Source organism: Tympanuchus pallidicinctus, unplaced genomic scaffold (genome assembly GCF_026119805.1).
Source record: "Tympanuchus pallidicinctus isolate F22 unplaced genomic scaffold, pur_lepc_1.0 scaffold12, whole genome shotgun sequence".
Classification (NCBI taxonomy): Eukaryota; Metazoa; Chordata; class Aves; order Galliformes; family Phasianidae; genus Tympanuchus; species Tympanuchus pallidicinctus.
In genome coordinates, this window is record NW_026294637.1 from 18903582 (window position 1) to 18929726 (window position 26145).

The window sequence follows — 26145 nt, forward strand, 5'->3', positions numbered from 1 at the left end:
TGCTCTAAAAATGCAACAAATCTTTGTCAAGTACGTCTGTTTTTTCAGCATCCTGGTTGTGCTGCAGAGATCCAAGATGCAAAAGCAAATAGAAAATGAATAATGCAGAGCTGTTCCTTATTATCAGGAATTTGTTCCAGCGGGATGCGTGCTGTTCTGAGCACTGAGGGCTTTGTGCTCCACACTTCACCACGAGTGCTAAGAGAAGCTGTCCTGGTTGCTGTGTCAACACAGAATGGATAGAAGGGCTTAGTGGGCTGACAGCCTTCCAGAAGACTATCTTTACTGTCAAACTGGTTGCTCAAAATTGGGAACGATTTGTGGGAGCGCATCATCTCCTGGGTTTTTTCTTTCCAAACAAAATAGCAGTTTCCTTTTCCAGCTCTGCCATTTTCAGAGTTGTTGCACACTCACACACCTACACACACAGCGGGTGCTCTTGGAGTGATGCTGTGTGAAGCCCCAGGTGTTGAATTTGGCATCTGGCTTGGGGTGAATGCTTAGAGAATTTTGGTTCCTGAGACGTTTTGGAGAAGTTTTTATTAATGGTAATGGGAAATCCACCTCCACCTGCATGTGTTGGTGCAACGTTTGTGAAAAGAAAGGATTTTGGTGGGCGAGGTGTGTATGTGTGTCTGAAATTAGTGCTGTGGAGCACTTTCTACTTAAAGAAAACTGCAAAAGCTCACTCTTTTGAAGTTCAGGTAAGTAATAGTAGAAAGTCGAGTCTCGCTCCAGAGCATCATTATATGACATATGATATTGGAAACCGTTGGTTGTGGTGATGTATCTTGTATTTCTTTAACAAAAATTTCATCATGGGTTGTCCCAAAGGTCTCTAGTTCTTTGAAATAATACAGGAAGGGTTCATGCTAATGTATTGGATAGCTAGAAGAGCATTCTTATTTTTTAAAGGCTTGCACTCAGCAGTAAAAGCAGAAAGAACAGTAAATCCGAATTGGGTTGGCCTATGTGTGTATCACTGGTGCAGCTGAGGAGATCTGTCTTAATTTTTTTTTCTCCAACTCTCAAAGTGTTTTACAATAGAAAAGTAAAATCACAGCCTGGAATGGTGCTGCTTCTTCCAGCATCTGGAGTAACACTTCCAATATCGCTCTTCTGAGAGTGAGTCACAAGTTGTTACGTAAAAGCATATGATAAAGATTAGGATTTTTATGAGCAGAACAGCTCTACTTTCTTCCAGATGCACTAAAATAATTTCTCCAGAAGACTTTTCTAGATAATGCAGTTGCAGATGCACCTCAGAGGCCCTTTCCAGAAGAGCGAGGATTGCAGCTGTCTGGTGGAAAACAAACGGCTTGCTTTGGGTACAGCAGGATGAATGTGGGGACAGATCCCCATTCCTACTCTGCTGACACCTACTCTGGTGATGTGTGCCCCTGGGGACTGCCAGCACTTACAGCACGACCATAGATGCTGTTGGGCACAGAAGTGGGAGGTCCAGCGAGGAATGGGGAGTTTTACTGCTTTTTCTGTGTAATTAAATGAGTGTGTTGCACTACTGTTTTATTTTAATAGCTTTACGTGTGCTTAAACTGTGTGTGTTTCTTGAAGGCTCAGTCTGCAGCATAGCTAACTTACTGCTAGGAGAAAGCAGGCAAAATTAGCATTGTTTTTTTTTTACTGCACATTAATAAAATGTGGGTGCATTTGATGATTCGTTCCCAAAGTGCTACCACTGCTGTCCATGAAGCAGTTTTCAAGATTGCTATGCCTGAAGTTGTCAAATGCCACATGGTTCTACGTAACACAAGTCATACAGATGTCCCTGTCTTCTTTTCTTCTGCGTCAGAAACATTTGTTGGCACCGTGGTGGAAGAGCTGCTTGGTTTGATAAATGATGCATCAGTTTCTTTGGAACCCTTTGGCCTTTTGATTTCCTTTTGCTTACAGTCAGTATCGTTGTAACCTCTAATTGTGCTTTTTCTTGTAGGAGGAATACAGAGCAGAAGGGATTAGCTGGCACAACATCGACTACATTGACAACTCTGGCTGCATAAACCTCATCAGCAAGAAGCCAACCGGCCTGCTCCATCTGCTGGATGAGGAGAGCAAGTAAGTGAGAGCCGTGAGGGGTGCTGAGCCTGCCCTCTGAGCTGGGGCTGCGAGCAGGAAAAGATAAGTGCTTTGCCTCTGTAAGTAAGTGGGGAACATCTGGAAGCGCTATTTCAGTTGATGGTGTTTGATCTGTACTTAGGAAGCGTTCGTCCCCAAGTCTTAGCTCTTCCTGTAATTTTTCTGAGTGATTTTTCCTAGAAAGATGCTCATAGCTCTCTAGGCTGAACTGGTTTTGTTTCCAAGGTGGTAATGAAAGCACTTGGAGAATCAGCAAGCTAAGCAAAAAGCCCTGACCAAACAATACCTATGGTTCTATTTCAGTAATTTCCTCTGTTAGAGGGAAGGGCAGTAGTTCCATTTGCTTTGCTTCTGTCTGTGTCTCGGGCTAATAACATGAAGATGCTTGAAATTAAACAGGCAGTGCAGTTGCTGTTATCCAGCCATAAGGTGGCTTAGTCAATTTAGTCCTAAAATTAATCCCAGGAGAACCAGGGACACTTGCACACAAGGGCTGCCTTCTGTCGGGTTTAATGGCCTCAGATGCAGCTGAGATTTGCATGCTCAGGTATTTGCTGTGAGATGTCCCCCCATGCTGTGGGTTTCCTTGAGGTTTGAGGGTGAAGAACTGGCTTGTTGCTACCAACAGACAGGGCTAATGTACTCTGACTTCTTTCCTTCCTCTTTCCTAGGCCAGAATCAGTTGGGGAACTGCTGTAATTTAAGTTAAGTAGGTAAGCTAGCTCAGGATTTCCTAGGTGCACAAATACTGCCATAGATGTAAGACTGAGTGTTCAAAGCCTCAAAACCAGTCCCAAAAACTCTAGAGTTTCACATAAATGCCCCTATTTTGAATGATTGACACACACTGGGCATACAGTGCAGTGTCCTTAATGAATATATGCCTTCTATAACTGATTTCAGATCACTATTGAATCAGCAAAGAGTTCGTCAGACAGCACGTGTATCTTGTTTTTGTTTGTTGACAGCATACAAAAGTGCACTTGGTGTATGCAGTCATTGAAGTGGAAGCTCAGAATACTTCTATTTTTCTGTTTTTGGTCAAGCAGGAGGTGAAGTTTTTATACTCCATTTCCATTCTTTCCAACCAGTTTTCCTCAAGCCACCAACCAGACCCTGCTGGACAAGTTCAAGCGTCAACACGAAGGGAACTCCTACATTGAATTTCCAGCAGTGATGGAGCCAGCTTTCATCATCAAACACTACGCAGGCAAAGTCAAGTATGGAGTGAAGGTCTGTCACCCAGCTGCTCCCCAGCAGTTGCTTTCAGTTAAAGCATCTTGTTAGGCTTTGCAGAGATGTTTTGAAGAGGGCTTGGCTGGAGAAAAGAAGCGAGCTTGGAGAGGGAAGTGCTTGGTGAAAAGCTCGGCTACAGCATGCGAGGAGAAGGTGGCGGTGGCGATGATCTTCCTGTTCTCTGCCCTGTTGCTACCCTTGGTATTTGGGGAAGAATTGAAGACGTGCACTGAGGCTCCTGCTGCACTTTAATTTGATATTTCTGGGGTTGGTTCATTGAGAAATCCTACTGTCTTTTATTGATCCATCATTGGAGTGTACAGGCTACATGAGCACAGGTCTCAGCATTTCATTGGTGCAGGTCCTCTGAAATCCCATGTGAGAGATTTCTACATTTACCCCACTTGCACACGTAAGTTATTAGCAGAAGGATTTTTGTGAAGATGAGCTTATGCAAGAGACTATACTGGTGCTTACAGGTCTGCAGATCTGTAATGCAATGATTACACATGAGAAACTTAAATGCCTTCTCTTTCATGCTTCAGAAAGCTGTGCATTTGTTTTCTGGAGGTAAAGAGGTGTCTAATACGAGAGGAGAAATAAGGTAGAAGCATGCCTTGAGTTGCTCTGCAGCGCATCTCGCAGAGATTCCTTATTTTGCTCCTTTCTCCCCAGGATTTCCGTGAGAAGAACACAGACCACATGCGCCCAGACATCGTGGCTCTCCTGAGAAGCAGCAAAAATGCCTTCATCTGTGGGATGATCGGCATCGACCCGGTGGCAGTGTTCCGCTGGGCCGTGCTGCGGGCGTTTTTCAGGGCAATGGTTGCTTTTAGGGAGGCTGGAAAACGATACGTTGAGAAGAAAACTGGTAAGTGGGCCGGTTTCCTAACTCTGCTTTTTGCTTTTCACAGGCAGCATGAGTTTGTTTTGTTACTATGGTATTTTAAATAGCCAGCCTGGTTCTTCAGGAGCTAATGGTCTGTTAAAAAGCTGAGTAACAGAAATGTATAGATAGCTGATATCCCAAAGTTATGCTGGTGGGTATGTTTGCAGTAGGATGTTAATGCTGTAAGACCTTCATTTTACCCTTGCTTCACTTCTTCCTGCGTGCCTGCGTAGGAAGTCCTGAATGATTCAAACAGAAATACAAAGATCAGGCAGTAAATTCTTTTTAGCTAGGGTTTCTTTAGCAGTTAGGGTTACATCTGCAAAAAAATGGGGATTAATTCCTCCTTAGAGTTTTTCAAGCTGTTCACCCTTCAAGCTGAAAGAGAGCGTGCCCCTGGTCTAGCAAAATTCATTGCTTCACAGTCATGCAGAACCACTGAGCTGTCCTCATGCGGAACACAGGGGCATTAAATTAAATGAGAGTAATGGTGCATCATCATGCTGTGGCAGGCAATACTTGGCTGTGCTTTTAGAACGTTTCTCTGCATTAAAACAATTATGGGAAGACGGGTACAAACTATTACTATTAATTTCCGGGCACAAGAGGGCTTGAAATTCATGATGAAATCAGAGCATCAGCAGGGAAAACGTCAGCTGAGTTAAATTAAGCACGGAGCTGCCCCATTTGTTTTCAGTTGGAAACGTGGTGAGGTGTGCATCAGGGGAGCCAGGGGACAAGGCACATCGATAGGGAAGCCATGCAAGCAGAAAGAATAATTGTCTTGTTGGGGGAGAATAATACCAGCCTTTGGTCAGATCCCAGGAAATGCAGGAGACAAAACCAGCTTTCAGCTGTTGAGGCCCTGAGCTGCTCCACAGGGGCTGAGAGAAAGGGCATCGCTGAGGAACCTGTGTCTGCCTGGCACATCAAGGCAGCACTCAGACCTCGGTGCTTTGCAGTGCCAAGTGGAGGACGGGGGGATGTTCCACGTGTGCAGCCTCCCTGCATGAAGGAGCTTTCCTGAAACTTGACTCTGGCACTGGGAGAAACATCACTCCAAATACCTGACCTTGGAAAATCTCAATTTGCGTTTTCCTAGCGTTGCCTCTTCACCTTTCATAAATCCCACAAAGCTGAGCTACAGCAAGCTGTTCAAGGGAAGGACAAAGAAGTTAAGGCTCTGAAAGTAAGAGCTCCTGCCCTGCTGGTTTCAAGCCCTGCTTTGCTTCCTCTGCCTCTTGGGAGCAGTCGTGACTGCTGTGCTCATCTCTGCCTTCCCAGCCTTCAGTTTGTGCTGTGCCTTGCTTATATCTATGCATAGACATAAAACAGTCAGGAGGTTTTCAGGCAGTTTTGGAAGACTCAGTTCTTGTACCACTTTCTGTGGCAAAGCCAACCAGTATTCAGCATAGGCTGAGACAGACTTTTCTGGCACTCAGTATACAATACAATACAATATTGTATTATATATACAGTGCCCACTTTTTTCTTCAAAACTTCTTTTTTTTTTTTTTTTTTCCTAGGGAAAGAGAAAAAAACAAAAACCAGGAACCCTCAAAATACAGGATAGCTAAAGATTGTCCTAAACCTCCCAACATTCCCCAGTGAGTTCATATGCTCCATTTCTGCCTACCTGCATTTTCATAGTGTTACTGAATAATTACTGAACTGGGAGAGTCTTGACAATTGACCATTATGAAGGCAGAACTAAGGGAGCAGTTTACCTAAAGTTAATTCCTGTAATGAGGTAAACCTTTTCTGCTGGAAAGCATTCCTGGCTTCCCCTCCAAGTGAGAGCTGTGCAGTGATATTGCACAGAACCCAGCAGAAGACACTGTGCAAAGTCCCATGTCTTGCAAAATATCCCAAAGCAAAGGGTTATGGAGGAGATGCAGCAAAGCAGGAAGCTCAGATGGTCTCGAGAACATCCAATATTGACCCTCCTACTGCCCAAAATAAAAGCCACAGCTTTGCACAATGCATCTATGGCAGAAGGCATTTGTGAATTATTGAAGAGCCACTTGGCACTAAAATCACCTGGTAATTGTTCTGGAAAGCGCAGACAACTGAAGGCAGCATATGTTTTAGGTTTATTTTGCTTTTTTACCAAACTTTGCTGGCTTTAATTAGCATCATTTGAATGCCTCAGTGCATGTGGATGAGGAGCTTTTGATGACATTACAGTGGGTTAGCAGAGAATAACCTCACACAAAGCAGAGCCATGTGCATTCACATGCCTGCTGCACGTGTCATAATTTAACGTGATTTTTAAGAAGGCGTGCTGCCCAGCTCTCTGTTGCTGCTGCTGCACCCTGGCAGTGGCTGTAACCAGTGAGCAGTGACACGTCTGAGGCATGATGCTTTTTTCAAGCCTCTTTTTATTCTTTTGTCTTCACCCCAAATTGATCTGAACTGCTTCTACCTGGCTGCAGGCCTGGCTGAGTCCAGCTTGCAACGTCCAGCGGGAATTTCATGAGAAAACCTGCAGCCTGTGCATATAAGCAGCTTTGCAAAACGTGCTCTGCTTTCTTTGTCTGCCAGCCTTGCAGTTGTCTCTTCTGTGCCAGCAGTGCCATGCAGTGCTGTGAGCTCCACGCTCTGCTTTAGAAGTGCTGCAGTGGTGTCACCCTTTCCTCCTGCAGTGTTTTGGGGGTCTTCCTTTTTCTCCTGGTGTTCTCATAGCACAGCTTTTAGCGACTGTTGTTCCCTTTAACTTGGAGGCCCACAGCAGCAAAGCAGCACAGCTGCAAACTTGTGCCCAAGAGATGCTCCCATGGTGCTGCTCACCCTCCTCAAATGGGGCACTAATTAGCTGAAGGGTGGACTCTTTCAGTAATTTGGTTTAATTGTTGCTATTATTGAATGTATCAGGGAGAATTAAGATAGTTTGGAAGAACTACACGTTAGAACTAGATTTGGTTTTAACGAACTTTGAGGAAAGGAACATAATCAAGCTTTTTAAGAAAAAAAATTGTCTGATTGACACTTTTTGCAGTCTGCTGTATCAGTGGTGTGAATGCATTATGCAAGAAAACCAGAGTATTTTGCTAGGGAAGACTTAGAAGGGTTGGTGCTGGTCTTACAAATCAGGCTGTTGGGACTCTGAGCTTTCCCATCTGCTTTTTGCTGGATGTGAAGCAAAGTCCTTGCTCTGAGATAGGCTTGGTGTGGCTCTGTGTTCCCATTCAGCCAGCAAGGGCTGCTCCCAGATTAAATGGGACGTACCCCTATTTCACAAACATGGGCAGAGCTGAACCCTGCTGGGTTCTGCTGAGTTCTTCCCAAAGCCAGGCACCAAGTTAAATTAATAAAAACTGCAAAGAAATAATTATTGGCCAAATAAGAGTAGCTGCCAGCAATGATCCCGGAGGTGCCACTGAGCAGCGTGAAGTGGTGCTGATGGGGAGTGATGACCCTTGACAGCGTTCCTCTATAAAGTTCAGTCCCTTCTGACGATGTGACGTGTTGGTACAAATGCTTCTGTATGTGCTGACACAAGGTAACCCCTCAGTGACCCCACCACACAGGAGTGTGACATCTCAGGCTTCCCATTTCCTCGATCCGTTCAGCCACAGAGGGGTGCTGCCTGCTTGCCGAGTGCCACCTGTGTCACCTCTCCTCCTCCCCGTGGTTGGAGCTGGACCACGACGTCCTCCCAGGGATGGCTTCTTCCACCTCGACCCATTCCCAGTTCTGATCCTTGCTTACGAACGATCCCATCCCAGTCCAATCTCAGTCCTCTGTCCTTGAGGAAGACTAAATCCTTGTCGATACGAGTGACTTCTGCTTCTGTTACGTGGTCGCTGCCTGAGCAAGGCGCAGCACTGGGATGAGCTGGGAGTTTGAGGTGGCCATGCCTCCAAGGTGCCTCTCCAGGAAACTGCAGCCTACAGCTGGCAGAGGCACAGAAGGAGTTTTGAATGAATGATAACACAAGATTTGTGTAGTCATTTACTGTATGTCCAAATAATCTTGGGGCAATTATGGCATTTCTGTGCCCTGGCCAATATGGCAGTGCAGCTGGGATACCAGCCAGCCCCCCCATCCCGCTGCCGTGTCCACTGCCTGCTTGTGGGGTGGCTGAGGTCCCGCTGTGTCCCTGCTGCTTATGGGCAGAACTGCTACGATGTAGGCAAGCTCTGAGCTGAGCAGCAGAGCTCTGACATCCTTCAGGCAGCTGGCAGCCTTGTTCTTCACTCTTTCCTGGTTTCTGCTTATGTAATCTTTCTCTTCTCTCCATTTTTTTTGTTTTGTTTTTATTTTACTTCCCAAGGGCATGATGATGCAGTGCCATGTGCGGTTTTGAAAAGTGTGGATAGTTTTAGCTTTCTCCATCACCCAGTTCACCAGAGGAGCTTAGAGATCCTGCAGAGATGCAAGGAGGAGAAGTACAGTAAGGCTCCAATCCCGCCCTTCTCTCTGATGCCGCACTCACACAGGGGAAATGGAGATCAGGTGCATTCGGCGTAGGAAGGGTGGAATCACCCAGCAGCCCTCCAGGCCGTCCTGCTGGCTGCCAAAAGGTGTTTGGATCCCATCTGAAATCAATAGGAGAGCGAAAACAAAGGCAGATCCGCGTCTCTTGAGACTTTGGGTGGTTCTGCTGAGTCTTCCCCTAAGACTTGCATGGTCTCCATGGGCTGTACTCACAAAGCATTTGGCAATATTTTAACAGAGCAAGCAGGCAAAGATGCACTTGGTCTCCGTTTCTTCCCCCTCACTCCTTTGTCACGTGATAAACTAGTTCTGCATGACAACACGGATATCCTGCCCGTGCTACTAATTCCCAGGGCTGTGCTGTGTGGTGGGAGGAGAAGGGAGGCTGCAGGGAGCGTGCCTTCCTGCTGCAAGGCTGCCAGCAGTGCTGTATGCAGCGTCACCCAAGGGGTCACTGCCAGCTGCACGCCCTGCAGCGGTCGGTCACAGCCTTAGGAATGGCCTCACTGCTTTCAGGGAGTGATGCAAAGCCTGCAGGTGAACCTTCAGAAGGGTCTGCATACGCATATACATTTCATGCTCGCAGCTTGAGATGTGTCATTCCACGCCATTGTTCTCCTCCTTCATTTTGCATAACAAAGCTTACAGAAATAGAGCATGACTATGCAGCCAAGGGCACATTTGCTGCCCCAGCTGCTAACGTTGCCCTCATGCAACTTAGGCAGAAGTGCAAAATGCTGGGATTTGTTTCTGCAGAAATGGGCATGGTAAGTACAGCACTTGGATGGTAACTCCACAAATACGCATTTCCTGCTACGAACCTCAGATCAGATTTCTCTGCTTCCTGCAGGGTAGCACTGGGGGAGCAGAGGAAGTGCTTTAATTCTTATTTTAGACTTCTGTCTACCTACATTATTTTTGCTGCAGCTTCCCACTGTTACTTTTATTACTGCAAGGAAACACAATGCATTGACACGAACACAGAAGTAGATCTTCTGAAGTGTTAAGTGACCTTAGTGAAGACAGTTCAGGTTGCAGGTAAAGATGTGTAGATTAACTCAGCAATGTGGGAAGTTTGGGGGGTTTTAATTTGCAGTTTGCTTAGGAATGAGGACAGAATTCGTAGAGCTGCTTTGAAACACAGCCTTAATTTAGTGTCAGGCAGGGAGGTTCCATGTATAAGGCTGCTGAGCTCAATGCTTTGAAGCCTGGCTTATTATGGCCTGATCTCTTCCCATGGGGCATGCTTCCATAAGCTGTTCTCCAGGTTTCATGAGACAGCTTCAGCTAGGATTGAAGCACATACAACATTTTGATGTTGAATTGAGCACATCTGTAGGCAGGTGATCGGCCTGGGGTTGGTGTTGCTCTGTGGTGTTCCAAAGTGTGGAGGTGAACATCTCAGCTCAACCCCACGTCTGTGCTGGCTGATGTTCATGGGCAAAGTGGGCACTGTCTGAAGTTCTTTGCTGTGAAAACATGTGGTAAGCATAATCATTCTTTGTGAAACCACAGCTGAAGAAGAGGAAATAGATTTGGGAGATGGGAATAAAATCATTTCCGAAACACAAAATTCATCAGCCTGCAGCTGAGCTGGGTGCAGGGAACAAGTGGCTGCTTCTTGCACCGCTGTGTTTTGGCATGCAGTGTATGAGTGCATGCAGTTTCTTAATCCATGTTTCTTATACAAAATTCTCTAGGCTGTACACAAAGTAGTTAAATCTGGAACTTTTTACCATTTGTTCATAAAAAGCCCTCTCTGTTCCTTAGAAAAGGGGCTACGTAACTATGGCACCTTTTATTTGGCTTTGGCGTGTATGAATGTCTCCTTTTAAGAGCCAAGTGATGGCACGATGCAGTCTTCTTGGTATTCCTGAAGCAGTCCTCCTGAACTCAGCTTCTGTCCTTGTGCACTGTAACTTATCTTCATCAAAAAGTCACTCGGGATGTGAAAGTGGCAGAGTTGCAGTGCAGTTGTAATGCAGCTGTTATTTGGGAGCCTGAAATAGACGTTTCCTTTTCCTGATCGAAGCAAGGTGAGGTTGCAGTGATTTTGAACAACCTTGTCTTCACAGTTTCACTCTGACCTGTTCCATTGGATGGGGCTTTGGGAGGCAATAACAGAAGGAAAATCTGAGCAATAGCAATGAAAGTCCATTGATAGCAATGAAAGTTCATCATTGCCTGTTTACACGGGTGGATGGTGATGGGTCAAGGGGTTTTAAACTGAGACAGAGGAGGTTTAGGTTGGATCTTAGGAGGAAGTTTTTCCCCCAGAGGGTGGTGAGGCACTGGAACAGGCTGCCCAAGGAGGCTGTGGATGCCCCATCCCTGCTGGATGTGGCTCTGGGCAGCCTGGGCTGCTGGTTGGTGACCTGCACACAGCAGGGGGTTGGAACCAGATGATCATTTGGTCCTTTGCAACCCAGGCCTTTCTATGATTCTATGACTGGAACTGGTCATTAAACACTCTAGAGTGCTGTAAGTTAGAGAAGTCTTTTGCATGTGTACTTGCAAGCATCCAAGCACAGGTAAAAAAAATAATAATAATAAACAAAAAATAAAGAAAGAGGGAAGAGAATGTTTCTCTGATGAGAAATGCAACCCCAAAAATGAGTTTGATGGCAGCAACGGAGATTTTAAAGAGAGTTTTAAACTCTAGGCGTAGCTAAGCACTAAAGTGGATTATCATTCTCTCTACTGGAACATCATCAGAAGTAGAGATTGCAAAACCTCCTGAGCAGGAATTGTTTCATCTTGAGCAAAAATGACAAACGTGCGCAGGGAATCTGCTATTGCTTCTTCCTATTCAGTTACAAGCTATCTCTTAGGCTTCTTCTTTTTCATTTTTTTTCCAGTTTTATTCTGCTACAGAAATGTCAGAGTGAGGGGGCATACAGTTCCCATGTTTAAGTCAGCACTGCGATGTTTCCTGTCTCACAGCAGACATGTCAACACATTTTAAAATTGCATGACTGTTTTCTTGTCAAATTGAGACTTGCTGGGTCTAAGTAGCTGTATTTTAGAGGCTTGAAAGCTATTTTGTTTCCTACAAAAATTGCCTTCTGTCTTCTTAAATGCTTGGTTACAAAACATTTCCACTTTGGGGAAGGTAACCGATGATACATTTGCTTCTGTAACCATGTGTGATGACTTCCTTGGCTATCTATTATTCATGGTCCTCTAGATCTGCACATCTCGAAGGATGCAGCTTCAATAACACTCCCTGTGCAGTGCACATCCACATCCCTTAGTCTGCAAGAAGGGAGGAAGCATGGAAGGCATAAGTTCCCCTGTCTCCAAGCACCTCGTTCAAACCCAGGTGTTGTGCATGCCCCATGAGGTGCAGCACATACCTTCTGGTTAGGAATATTTTGCACATGCAGGAAGCAATCCCCAGCGTCACAGCAGTTCTTCCCTTGTAGCTTTTGCTTACAAGCTGGGACACCGTGTCCCTAACACAGCGTGAGAGCGTGGGAGGGAGAGCAACACGCTGAGCAAACAGTGTTACTCACAGGGCTATGACTCGAGGGCAGAGAGGCACGACGTCGACGACGATGGGTACGTTGGCATCCTTGGCACCCTTGTTTGTATGGGCAGCATGTGCTGTGACATGTACATCCTCCTCCTCACCGTAGTCAACACTAAGCTATGGCTCTGCTAATTGCCTGCTGGTGAGAAGCCAGGTAGAAACTCCCCTCTCCATGTGCTGCTGTAGGTATTACTCGGAAAAGCCCGCGGACGCCGCTCTCGGATCTCCAGGGAGTCAATACCATCAACGAGAGGAGCCAGCGGTAAGTGTCCTGCTTCCACATTGTCATGGCAAGGAAGTGTTGGATGGGAGAGTGCTATCTGCTGCTGTTAATGACTGCGTTAATGGTTTTCCCAGTGTGCTTCTTAATTTTGTCTTCTCTTAGTTCTTTTGCTGCCGGTGATGATATCTAAATATCTTAACTTAGAGTAGGCGCAGAAAGCAGCTTCACTCAGCCCCAAGGCAGTGGTTGTAGGTGGTGCAATGTGCAAAGTGGTCAGAAGTGTGCAAAAAAAAAAAAAAGGAGAATGAATGTGCCAATATCATGGGGAAAAAAAAACAGACATTTTTCTGAGGCAAAAGTAGAGATGATGTGTTTGTGTGCAAGCAGTGTGATTGATGGCTGCGGGTGCTGCTGGCTGTTCAGGACCAGGGAAGGTCTGAAATTGCAACTGAGCAAATGTTTGCTGCTTGTCAGGGGAAAATCAGGGGACGTCTGGTGACTGGAATGTCTCTTAGAGCACAGGAGATCTTAGTTCCAAAGTAATGTTACAGCGTGTGAACTTTGAAGGAGATTCAACTCGTGGTTATAGATACAGTTCTATTTTTTATCCCTCCTTGAGGGTTGTGGGCATTCAAGCACCTAATTCAATTTTGCTGATTGAGAGTCGGTTCTGTGCTTTCTGGCACAGATCTGTGCCTCTTTGGCCAAAGTTTTTCCAGATCTGCATCAGAATTAAGCTTCTGGTGAAGCAAAGTGTCTTCATTTCAGTGGGGACTGTGGGTGCAGATACTCACCTTTTGTCCAGCTACTCTTGTACTGCCCTTCTGCAGATGCCAGAAATTCTGATTATTCAGATAGCGTCTCTAGGGAGGTATGGTGCTTCCCTGCTTCCCTCTGAGCATACATATTTGGACACAGGGAAATACATGATCAGTGTACCTTCAGCTCCCAGAGTTATTGCTTGGAGCTGCAGATATCCAGCTGCAATTTCATGGCTGCTCTGATTTCCATGAGAAGCCCAGAACAAGTCGAGGGGATGCTCACTGAACACCGTGATGCCTGCATCTCACTGTTGGGTTTTTCTTGTGTGTGATGCAAAATATTCTCCAAGAACGTTATTAAATCTCTGATTTAGTGGCCTTAAGTCAAACGTCCAAGATTGAAATTAGATTTAAAAAAAAAAAAAGGAGCAATATATAGGGAAACAAAAATCCACAGATGTCATCTGTGCCCCTTCCTTTCCGAAAGAGGCAGACAAGGTTGGTGCCTCCAGAAGTGACTCTTCCTCACTTCTCTGGTTGCGCAGGTTTCCCTAAAAGTGATGTAACATGAAACTTTGTCCCTGCGAAGATCTTGCTGGGTAGATAAGAGGTGTTGTGCAGTTTCTCCAGCTGCCATCTCTCAGCATTCCAAAGGAGGATGCTTATTGAAAGAAAGCCTTCAGATGGGGTGGTGGTGCTTGGAGAACATCAGTGAAGTGAGATGGCATTTTTCTGGTTGTATAGCTCCGACTTTGGGGCATGCCAGTAGGGCAGGTTGGGCTGCCAGTATTTTCATAGCCCAAAACATTTTAATTATCTGGAGTCGTTGATAGTACATCTTGTAAAGACAGGGAAACTCCTACTGTCTCACAGAACACAGAAGATGAATGTGTTTATTCCTTTCTGTCGAGGTTCAGCCTGTGGTCAGCTGTATTTATTTGGCTTAAAACAAGTCAGGACATCACACAAATTCCCATAAACAGCCAGCATCAAGGGTAGCGTCTGCTGTGCCCTCCTTCATCCTCAGCAGTTGTATCCTAAAAATACTCAGGACAGACCTCTATTTCTGCTGCACCTCTGCTGTAACTGGCACAAATGTGGTTTTGAGAGTGCTCTCCCTGTGTTTCTCTTGGTGCAGTGGCTCAGTAGCATCTCTAATCTTGGCATCATTGAGCAGTGCAACCTTGGGCATCACTGGGGACTGGTCCCCACATGTCCTCTGTGCCCCTGCCTTCCGAAAGCCCAAACCACAGTGTGAGCTTTAAATTCCAGAAGGCACTTTTGGAGTAGGCGTGTGATTTTTAATACCTTTCGCTGTGAATAAATTTGATCTGAAGAGTCATTAATCATGCTTTCTAAATGTAGGTTTTGCTTTTAAGTTGTGCTTGTCAAAAAAAAAAAAAAAGAAGAAGAGGGATCTGCAGAGATAAGGATAACACCTATAGGAAAGAGGTTTGCTGTAACAGCCCTGTGGTTGAATTGTCCCTCAGTTCAGAAGTGTCGAGCCAACAGATAGGCTGGTGAGTGATTTACAGAGCTAAATGAAACAGAGGAATTCTCTTTTCAAGCCATCTCATCATCATGTGGTGGCTGATAAGTCTGGGTTGTACAACTCCCAGGATAGCCCGGGGCTCTCTTCAAAAAGCAAATTTCAGGCATGACATCATGCAGGAAGGCATGGGGAGGGCCCAGCGAGCTTCTGATCTCAGAAGAAAGTGATCGTGTGGTTCCCACATGCTGGGATGGCAGCTGGAGGAAACCAGGCTTCAGCAGAGCGTCGGGAAGCCAGCACGCCTCGGAACTGCCTTCAGCAGCCACCGAGTAATGAAAGCCATGCCACTGCTAAGCAGAACCGCTTGGGCTGTCTGCTTTCATGCAGCAGAAACTGTTTTATGTTCCTTGATGTTGGCGCAGCGTGCAGGGAAGCAGGTGTTGATCAGTCTGTCTTGAAGCAGTTGGTTTTGCATGGTGAGATGATTGACTTCCAAGTACCACAACAGCTGTGTCCATCACTGTGTGCACATATCCATCCTCGAGTGTCTGTAATAAACAGAGATGGTTGGTCTTTTTAAACCTGCACGAGAATGTATAGGGTTTTCTCTTCTTTAGTTTCATTCAGAGCCCATATCACCACTTTCTTATTCAATTCTGAGTTACAGTCGGCTGAATTAGTGATGGGCTGTGGGTCCTCAGGGTGGCCGTTGAGGGTTAGTGGAAGTGGTTCAGACAGGGTTTTATTTCCCCTGCAAGCAGGAGGCTTTGGGACCTTAGCTGTGAAGGTGGCCTGCAGACATCACTGAAATTCAAGCTTCTCTGTGGCCTTCCTTGGATCAAATGGGCTGCTTAAAAAAAAAAGAGATCTGGAGGCACTCATCAAGGGTTTGCTTTGCTGTATTCATCCTTTCTTTTAATAGCAGTACACGTCAAAATACAGATTTAGTGGAACTAGGAATGAATTTTAAAAGCATTGCAGCAAGGCAGTGAGGAGACTTGAATCTTCATGCCGTTTTACTCCAAAGATTTGGCTATGAGCTTTGAACTGCCTGCATTAACAACTCTTTTTGCTTAGCATTTTCTTTCCATTGTGGCACTTGATCTTTCGCTTCTTCCAAAGCATAAACCACTGTGTTCTTTGGCATCTTCATGTCCAGAAGACTGATGCTGCCATACTGGTGCCCTCCATGAGCCAGGTCTCTTCCTACCCTTTTCCCATCTGTCTGAAATATCTCTGAGGTTTTGCAGACCCCACATCCCTCCTTAGACCAGTTCACAGTATTATTTTGTAAGACAGTTTCTGCAAGGGTGGCCGAACCATACAGAAATATTGCATGACCCCAGGCACTGGGAGGAGGCTCCTCCAGCCCTTGAGGGGATTTTGCCTTGATGTGAAGCTTCATGGAAGCTTTTCCTTCCTGTAAGGGAGGACTTTGGTTCCTCTCTTCGTCCTCCTGCAAGCCAGGGCTGCAGGGGAGCCGCATTCCTGGGTACCAGCACAGCTGTGCTCCGTGGCAGAAGGGAACAAACTGGAACAAACTGAGGAAGTGTTTCTGATCTTCCACCTTAGAAGATGGCAGTGGTTATTAAGTAAATCGTCTCAACGCTTTATTCTGTCGTAGAACCATCTTTTGTGTCTATTCCATCTGTCTTTAAATGTGTCTGACTGCCCTGTTTGGGTTTCAGGGATGCCTTTGCTGTTGGCTGGAATGGCCGGATGGGGATGCGGCACAGCAGGCTCGCCAGCCCCAGCTCCTTCCTGGACAAGGATGGGATATTTGTGAACGCAACTAACAGCAAGCTGCTGGAAAGGGCCCACGGCATCCTCATGTCAGTACAAAAGGAGGGGATTTTGGCTTCATTCCTGGCATACAATGAGCGATATGGGTAATAAGAGGAATGTAAATAGCCAAAACAAGCAAAAAAAAAGATCAGTTTCAAGTGGGCTTGGACACAATTGGGTCAAAACGACCCCGGTATGTTTTATATACCTGAGTTATTCATCCCTTATCATTCATTTGTAATGACAGACACAGTAAAGTGGTACGGGGAAGTGAGAGAAGGAATGAGTCTCCCGGTCAAACCAGTCTAAAGAGATGACAGTGATGTTATGCAGTAACATTTTTTAATGTGATATCAAAGTTTCCATTACAAATTAGATGTGGAAATGATGCGGGTGAATCACATTGCAGCCTGATGTGGAGTTTCAGAGAGCATCACCCAGGTGGTGTGAGAAAGCAGGATGGTCCCTGCGCTGCCCAAATTAGCCCTTCATTTCTGATGTAAGAATGCACTGTGATTGAGTACCTCCCTCTCAGCTGAATCCGTACAAGTCGGCAGCATGCAGAGGGAGCCTCATTTCAGGTCAGGTTGTAGGAAGGAGTTGCTAAAGGGAGTTTTGCAGGGCTTGGTTCATAACCTCCTGTGTTTTTGGACCTTACTGTCTGTGCTGTGTTGCAGTAAAGAAAAAAGAATGATGTTTCTTAATGGCAGAACTGTTCTGTTGTAGTGTAACACACAAACTATTCTGCAGTTACACAAGTGGGTTAATCTGAGCCATTTGTTGTCTCCCCAGGCGAAATAAGAACTGCAAAGCCAAACCCAGTCTCCCGAAGGTGAGAAGCAGCGTTTTGACCTTGCTGGTCCCAGGTTAAGGCTGTGGGTGCAGAGCTGAAATGCTGATGTGTGTGTAAGAAAGATGCCTGGGGTTGTTCTGGGGCTGCTGTCATCTCTGCTCTGTTTGGGGCTCGTTAGTGTCTGTAAAACCAAGGATTTCAGCCCTGGTTTGTGCTGGGGGAGGTCTGTGAGAGCACGCGCATCCTCCTTTTCAGACCTGCTTGGGCCCTTTCTTTCCTCCTTCTGGGGAGGGGAGTGTGTACGTGCTAGGGAAATATGATAACTGAATCTCTAAAAAGAGCAAGTAGTTATGCAGAATGGCTGTCACCTCATAAGCGAAGCAATTTTCGTGATGCCTGCACAGTTTGGTCTTAAAAACAATCTTAACAATTGATCATTTCTGCCATACCTACAGCACGGCTGCATTCTGTATGTGTCCTGCAGTCCCTGTATCTTCTAATGGCAATAAATTAACTCTTCATTAACAGTGGATGTGCTGTGTGTGATGAAGTGAGCTTTTCGTAGCAGTTAGAAGGAAGGAGGTTTTCAGTAGGTTTTGTGGACTGATGCCTTTTTTGGCCTTGGCAGTGCTGGCTCAACTGAAAGAAATTCTGCACTGGCTTTTACACTGTCAGTGTGCCAGTCCTCCCCGGGACTTTCCCATACCCCCCATCCTTATTCAAAGAGGAGTTTCTGTCCTTGGAGGTATTCAAGGCCAGGTTGGATGGGGCCCTGGGCAGCCTGGTTTAGCATTAAACGTGGAGGTTGGTGGCCCTGCATGTGGCAGGGGGTTGGAGATTCATGGTCCTTGAGGTCCCTTCCAACCCTGGCCATTCTGTGATTCTGAGGTCCTGCTGGCAAGCACGTGGTTTCCATCTACAGTTTCCTGTTGACAGGAATGAAGCCCCTGGACTTGCTAATTATGGCTGATGGCTTGTTTTCTATATGCATGTGATGAATTTGCAGCAGTCACAATTCAAGTTTGTTGTTAAAATGCCATGGAAATAATAGACAAATGGTCGACTTTCCAGCAATATTTATGTTTGTCTGCAACCCCACTTTAGTGTGTCAGAGAGACAAACTTCCCATGGTCAAAGAAGCCTTTGGCAAGAACTAGGAGGCCAAGCAGGTCATATGTTTCAAGCCATTCCCTGATGTTTTCCATGGAAATGAAATAGGGTGGTTACTGTAAGGAAGCTCTGCAGGGCATGTAAATGATTATAGCGTGGCAGTAAGTTCCAGTTACATTTATAGAGAATGAAATCTGTCTTCCACAGCACATGCTGGATGTGAAGTCCCTCAAGCACCTGACCAACCTGACACTTCACGACCACATTACAAAATCCCTTCTCCATCTCCACAAGAAGAAGAAACCACCCAGCATCAGCGCCCAGTTCCAGGTAACGCAGCACTCTGTTTGCCTTGGTACAGATTGGTGATAAGCCTGTACTGAATGGAAAGTAAATATGTTCCAGCTTCACCACTGTTTGTTCAGGATGTGAGCTCAGCTCAAGATGATGCTCCAAGACAGCAGAGGGGGGACATGAGGGTGAGCTGCAGGACAGAGAGACAGAGATTATCACTTGCTGCAGAAAGGGGTGGGAAGAAAGGCAGTTATGTCAGGGTAAAACCAGTGGGCAAGGCATCAGGGAGAGCCTTGTGCTGGGGGTGTTGGTGCTGGTCTTTTTTGTGCTGTGATTTTTTAAGTGCCCTCGCAGTGAGGCACCTCATCAAACATTTACGTAGCGCGCAGCTGTGTGTGTGTGCACGGCCTGCTTTCTGGCTCCTTGCTTTCAAGGCATTCACATCATCTTGTTTTCTCTGCTGAATCCAGAAAGCTAGTCAAATTCTGCTATAGGATTTTAAAGTGTTTTTTTTTTTGCTTAGGTTCAACATTTACAATTCAGTCTGTTTTCAAGTCAGGTGGAATGTGAATTTTAATAGGTGCAGAAAGGTCAAAACATTGCTGCATTATCTCAAGGCATGCAGGGGAACTCAGGAGGATCAGTACAGCATCTGTTATGATGGCAGCGCTGCGTGCCAGCCAAGCTTCCCTGGGAATAGCCACAGCTAAAGTAATGCTCAGATGTGTGCATCAGGGCTTGGGAATTGGTGCCAGTCACATGCACTGCCACGTGGTAGTATTAGGATGCAGCATTTCACTTAACAAAAATGCTTTTCTGGGGAAGTTTAACTTGGTTTTTACTTTTGATTTTTGAGATGTTGGTCATTTTTAGAGAGACTTCGTGCGTGGATGTGGCTGTGATCAAGTAATTTTATATATATACATATGTACACACACATACAGAACTCTGTATGTATAAAATGAAGAATGCATGTGTATGTATATATTTAAAGCTCAGTCTGGATTGATTGTACACTGATTAAAATAAATGTCTGCAGAGTATAATTCATAAGTAATTTATACTTCTTGAGGGGCTGAACTGAGGATGTTTTCCTGACACCCATCTGTCCTTTAGACGTAGTGTGGAGGAATGCAGAGCTGAGGTTCCTGTATAAGTCCCAGCAGCAGAGCTTGGGGTGCTGTGAAGATCCCCCCCATGCAGCAAAGCAGAGCCTTCACACTGCTCCTGTGCTTTCTGACACTGCAGCACTGACTTGGCAGCATCAGAGCAGTGCATACAGCTCATGCTCTTTTATTTAAATGAATGAAAGCATATTGCAGTGTGCTGGCTCCTGGTGCTCCTGCTTGCTCCTCTTCTAGAAGAATGCTGGACACTCCAGCCCTGATTTCATTTAGCACTCATAAGGGTGAAGTGTTTTCTCCAGGGAAAAACACTTGGTGCTGGCTGCAAGATGGCTTTTTATCAAGAGCAAGCTAATAAAATTGCAGAGCGTGGAACTGGGTCAGCGACAGGAAATACAAATGTTTCCCATCACGGGGTTTGTGCATTGCTGTGTTTTTCAGATGAATGCTGCCTTGTGGCCGATGCCTGCACAGGGAGCTCGCAGCTGCTGCGTCTCGTATTGATTTTAGCCGTGCTTGAATTTCTGCTGCAAAATCGCTCTGAGTCGTGGCTGCCCGGATTAGGGGATGCTGCAGGAGCGGCGATGGCTCTTGCTTCAAAACTCAGGGCAGATTTATTACCAGCTCCCCTCCCAGCCGGCTCTCTGTGCTGGGATGTTGGGTCGCAACCAGCAGCGCTGGCCCTGGGGAAGAGGCATATGAGCTGGGGGTGGGCAGCAGAGCGGGGCAGGCAGTTAATCCAGGGGCCTTGCAGTGCTCGGGGCAGGCCAGATGGCAGCGGGAGGCATGTGGAAGGGGGACCATCTGCTGTGGAGAGCAGAGATCTGAGCTCAAAATCCCCTGTCCCTTCGCCTTCCTGTGCTGCGTGATTGACTGTGCCCACCAGCTGGGCTCTGCCCCATCACAGCCCCCCAGCACCACGGCTGCTCCGTGTGCAGCTGCACCACACGTGGGTGCCTCGTCAGCCCCTCTTCCCCAGGTCCTGCGTGTAGGCAGACATTGATTAACATAAAAGGCTTCCCCTAAGGATGGCTTCAAAAGGCCCGGGAGGTGTTCTGCGAGCCAATCTTCAGATGAATTACATCATTCTAACATTATGCACTTGTGCACACAGGTTTATGAGCATGCATATCCATAAATCCATAGCTGTATGCAGTATATATGCAACAGAATATCTTCTAAGTAACGGAGTTCTGGCACTATTAAAATCAGGTCATTGCCACGAGTAATCGGCTCTGGAACACTTTATTAATACCACGTCAGTCATGTGCTCTGCAATCAGAGACATCCAAAGCATTTAGAGGGCACATAAAAGAAATAGATACAGTGCAGAGTGCAGCACAGGCGTCAGTTCAGCCACAGTGACTCAGGGACAGTGACTAGGCTCTGCTCTAAAGCAGTCAGCGTGTTATTTCCCAGAGCTTGTGCTTTGCTGCAGTGTTTGCAGGTTGGAGGCACTCATCAGGCATCCCATAGAGTGGTTGGATGCGGCAGTGATTCCAACGCTGGATCACTTCTGTAATCTACACTTTTAATAGTAGCACAGAAATGAAGGGAAATGGAAAAGCAGTGAAAATTCTGTGTCAGAAATGTGGCAGAGCCTTGATTCTCAGTGACCACTGTTGTGCCTTTCAGCAGACAGGTATGACCAGAGATAGGCCATCTTTGGGATGACCTTCATCCATTGTGGTTGGACTTGATGGTCTTTAGGTCTTTTCCAGTCTGAGCAATCCTGTGATTCAAAACAGCCTGTGAAATGTTCAGGCTTTAAAAATCTGTAAATTCAATGATTTGACATAATGGGAGTTCACTCAGCAAGACAGACAGGCAAGCTGTGCAAAGCAGTGATTGGAGAAAGCTGTCAGGTCTTCCTGTTGCATCATCGAGAATTCCCCTCTGTGCCAGTGACGGTGATCTCGGACTTAGAAAGCAGAATGATTTCTGACAGATGAAAATGTTTGTGTTTCAGACACATTGGCAGTTGGGTGCACAGGGAGCAGGTCGTTGGCTCCCGCTCGGTGCCTGTGCGTGGCTCATTGGGGTGCAGCAGGGGGGACTTTGGGATCTGCTGGTTGATTTGGGAAGGCTGAAGCGGGGGTCTCAAAGAGCAGTGTGAGTGTTGTTGTGGTTTCTGCAGGGGCCTTGAACAAACAGGCTTGCTTGTCTCTGTAGCCATTTAGTTGGGTGTGAAGATGGAAGCAGCCAAGTTGTATCAGTGTGAGATGCTCATTTCGGGGAGGTTTCCCATCTGCCTGGTTTACTCACCATTTGCTCAAAGTTTTGTTTTGTGGCCTCAGTGCATGTTTTCTCCTTGTTCTTCATGCTGTTTCCCAACTGAAGATGTATTCTCCCTTGCAGGCATCACTCAACAAGCTGATGGAGACTCTTGGCCAGGCAGAACCTTATTTTGTCAAGTGCATTCGATCCAATGCCGAGAAGGTAAACCCTGTCCTGTGAGATCAATGCTGCTAATGGTGTGATTGCAAAACCCATGTTCTCTCATGCAGAACTCATTCTTTATCTCTCAGTCAGCCTGCTGGAAACCTTTAGAGTGTTGAGGTTTTGGAAACAGATCCTCCTAGAGCACAGCCACGAGGTGGGGAAGGAAGTAGTGAAGTGGACTAGAGTTGGGATTTAGTTCCTGATTTTCTGCTTAAAATCATCTTGGAAATACTTTGTAAATACGTAATTTTTAATTTTTTTTTAAATAAAAACCCAAACCCAAGTTGGGGTTATAAGATATTTGTACTTTCTTCCAGAATAAGCCACGTTAATCAGACTGATTCAGTGATAAAGGCAAATTCAAGAAATACGATGTAAGGATTGGTTTGTCTGCTGGGCTACAGATCTTCAGTTTAAAAAGAAGGTTATAGGAATATTTTTTTCATATATTAATCCTTTGCAGTCTTACCCAGATGGTTAAGAATACAAAGTGGGGCATCATTGCTCCATCTCACCCTGCTCATTGGCTGTGCTGTTGATGGGGCTTTCTTAGTCAGCTCAGAGGATCCAAAAACCCCTTCTCTGTAGCTTTCTGTCTAGTTAGATGTATGAAACTCTCCATCTGATGGCTCTGTAGGAGCAAACAGGATTCAACCCTGCTGCCATGAGCGTGGTTTCTGGGGCCCCACGCTGGCCCTCGTCATCGTTGCCAGTGTGCATGTCCTGCTGATGTGCTACACGTGCTGAGCCTGTTGACCCACCCACATGCTTAGAAGTCTGCTCAGGTGCTCGAAGCTCAAGGAAATAGCTGCTCATGGTTGGCCTCCTTTTCCCTTCCAGCTGCCCCTGAGGTTCAGCGACAGCCTGGTGCTCCGGCAGCTGCGGTACACAGGCATGCTGGAGACTGTTCGCATCCGCCAGTCGGGATACAGCTGCAAATACTCTTTCCAGGTTAGCTCAAGTATTTTCAGTCTTTCAGCACTTTCCTCATCGTTATTGCAGTTGTCTGAGTGTTGCTAGCTTGCAAGTGCAGTTGTGTTTTTACTAAACAATGAATAGATGACATTGGGAAGGGAGTACTGGTGGGCGGTTTTGCTAAGCTGAACCAGACCAAAGACTACAAGTCCCTCTGCAGTCATCATTATGGTTTTGGAAAAAAAATAAAAAATAAAAGCTTTATTTTTTCACAATACACACAGTGTATTTTCATAACACGTGCAAAATCACTTCTACAAATCTATATCCCTTCATAGTGATAAAGAGAAGTTCAGACTGATGATGGCTGGTCCCTGTTGGAGCTTTAACAGACCGAGTCAACAGGGTGTGAGAGTTACGGTTTGGGTTCCCTGTTAAAAGCATTATAAATATATTTTGGAGATTCCTCCGTGGTGTGACCCACCCAAATGACAAAGATCCTTCTCCTGTGTCTAACACCATAGGGCACTGAGCAGCTTTTTGGGTGCCCATTACTTTTGTTTCCTCAGGAGCGGCATTTTCCCCATTCTTTCAGCAGTGGCTGCATCCCATCATAAGGCTGACTGGAATGCTTTAAGTCATTGAAGGGTTATCCAACTTGTTGTATTTTCTGCTTTTCCATACTTTTGCCAGCTTTAGTGCACGTGTCAGTTCTTTCATGATTTGCTGTTGCCAGTTTGTTTCCTGCTGGCAGCTGCTTTTGGCCAGATGTCATGTCCTGTGCAGCAGCTGTTCAGAAAGGAGGACTGCTCAGGGTCTTTTTGCCATGAGGATGAATCCTGGCATTACTTGGGAGGATCATTCCTGATACCTCTGCTCTGAGTCCTCACAGCAGCAACCCTTGGAGCAGTCTCTTGCCCGTGATGCTTTGCAGATTCTGGTTGCTCCCTTTTGTAGTGGCCATTTCTGAGGATCTGCAGCATTTTTGCTCGAAGTGAGCTTGCACATTGTGCAGAATCCCTCCTCCCACGCTGGGAGATGTTTGAATGTCCCTGGGCCACTGCTTTGATGTGCTTCCTGTGCAGTTTTAAACCACAAATGATGGAGGAAACTCATTACTTTGCAGTCCGTAACATTCCATTTGTCCTTCTGCACCCGGACAGGTCCCTTTTGTGTGGCCAGCAGGGGAAAACCCAGTTACTTACGCAGATGACACAGCAATACCCACTTAACCCAATCTTAGTGTTTGTTTTTTTGCCTTCTCAGGACTTTGTGAACCATTTCCACGTCCTTCTGCCACAAGGAATCAGCCCATCTAAGCACAATGTCCATGATTTCTTCAGGAAAATAAAACTCAATCCAGACAATTACCAAGTTGGAAGAACCATGGTAAATGTTTATCTGCTTAAGATAAAGATATGCCTGCATTTGTGCGCAGTTATCTTAGCACCTTTGTATATGTTTTTAACTAATGAAAGTATTTTCCTGCTGTTCATCAGAAGCTAGTGGTTTAAAGGATGCTTTTAGTGGTGTTAATACAAAATAGTTGGTGTCTTCTTTTGACCAGGTCACGGGGATCAGGTTATAGGAAGGTAGCCTTCAAAACCCACGTGTGTGCAGGCAGCTCACTGTCTCCCTGGAAGGAAGGCAAAGGCTCTGTGATTCATGCCTGGTGCTTTTATTTCCCAGGTTTTTGTGAAGGAGCGCGAACGGCAGCTTCTGCAGGACCTGCTCCATCAGGAGGTGCTGCGCAGGATCATGCTGCTGCAGCGCTGGTTCCGCAGCATGCTCTGCAGAAGGCAGTTCCTGAACATGAGGCAGGCAGCAGTGATCATACAGGTAGGTGGCAGTGCCTGGCTTCGTCACAAGTACTTCCATGACTCCTATGGATACAGCTCTGGCTGCAGCTGGAGCATCTGATGCGTAAAATCAGTTCCCGTCTCCTAGGAAAGAACTTGCGATCAGAAGAGCAGTAGTTTGGGTGTGGGAGAGATGGAAAAATGGCATAAAGGCAGGTGCTATCCAGTTCCTAAACCATTCCCATTTCAAGAAGCTGTTTTTGCTCTGCTCGCTGTGTTTGCAGAGATTCTGGCGTAGCTACCAGAGCCGAAAGCAAGGCAAGCCATCACCAGACCCGCTCATGCTCAGCAAAGCTGCACTTGTGCTCCAAACCCACTGGCGAGGCTTCGTGGAGAGGAGGAGGTTTCTGCAGATGCAGTTTGCGGCCCACCTCATCCAGAGCTGCTGGAGGGAGCACCTGAAGCGGAGGCACGAGGCGGCCGCCAGCATCCAGGCAGCCTGGCGGGGGCACCGCGCTCAGCAGCGGTACAGAGCCAGCAGGCGTGGGGTGCTGTGTTTGCAAGCAGCATGCAGAGGATATTTAGCACGACAAAGGTAATGTTGGTCTTTGAATAAATGAGTAAAGCAAGAAATGCTTTCTGATAGCTCCCAGTAGGGAAAGAGTGAATTCTGGCACTGCTGAGACCAAAGCGACGTACACACGGTGGTGTCCCTTCGTGGCATTGCTGGTGCTGCTCCGCTCTTCCCTGATCCTTCCTTTGTCTGCACTTTCTAACAGGAGTTCAGTTAGCCGCCCATCTTACTCCTAGACTAAGCAGAGCCTATTTCAGGTTAGAGCACGTAGGCAGTGGAAAGCTGAGGACATAAATACTTGGAAGGGTTTTTTTCTTGGCAGCAACACCACTCTAAGTAGCCTATTTTTAACTCAGATTGGCTGGCCGATCTGCTTGCTGCACCATCTCACAGTGGATCAGTCAGCAAGTCAGGAGCAGGGGCAGCGGTTACTCACGCCAGGTGCTACAAGGAGAAAAGCATTCACAACCATGCCTCAGCTCGCTGGCCGCAGGGCAGGTCTTGATTTGTGCTTGGGGGGCACTGCCTACAAGGTGTGGAGTGACTGACAGAGAGCTGGGAGCTGCAAATAGCTCTTAGCATGGAGGATGAGTGCCTGTTTGCTGTGCCAGAGGCATCCCAGACAGGATGAGGGAGATG

The 26145-nt window shown here is 46.4% G+C and overlaps 1 protein-coding gene across 12 annotated transcripts in view; it reads left to right on the top strand.

Annotated features, from left to right (window-relative positions):
- Window positions 1–26145, top strand: part of MYO9A (myosin IXA) — a 162649-nt gene that overhangs the window by 111730 nt on the left and 24774 nt on the right. For 10 of the 12 annotated variants that reach the window (XM_052672077.1, XM_052672080.1, XM_052672086.1 and 7 more), the window contains 13 exons: window positions 1955–2076; window positions 3189–3330; window positions 4009–4204; window positions 8499–8618; window positions 12381–12456; window positions 16359–16502; window positions 17248–17287; window positions 18566–18688; window positions 22135–22215; window positions 23059–23169; window positions 24400–24522; window positions 24823–24972; window positions 25217–25527. In XM_052672077.1, the coding sequence (XP_052528037.1) occupies window positions 1955–2076; window positions 3189–3330; window positions 4009–4204; window positions 8499–8618; window positions 12381–12456; window positions 16359–16502; window positions 17248–17287; window positions 18566–18688; window positions 22135–22215; window positions 23059–23169; window positions 24400–24522; window positions 24823–24972; window positions 25217–25527 (1739 nt within the window). The remainder of the gene's footprint in view (window positions 1–1954; window positions 2077–3188; window positions 3331–4008; window positions 4205–8498; window positions 8619–12380; window positions 12457–16358; window positions 16503–17247; window positions 17288–18565; window positions 18689–22134; window positions 22216–23058; window positions 23170–24399; window positions 24523–24822; window positions 24973–25216; window positions 25528–26145) is intronic. The other 2 variants (XM_052672083.1, XM_052672084.1) reach the window with 1 other exon arrangement.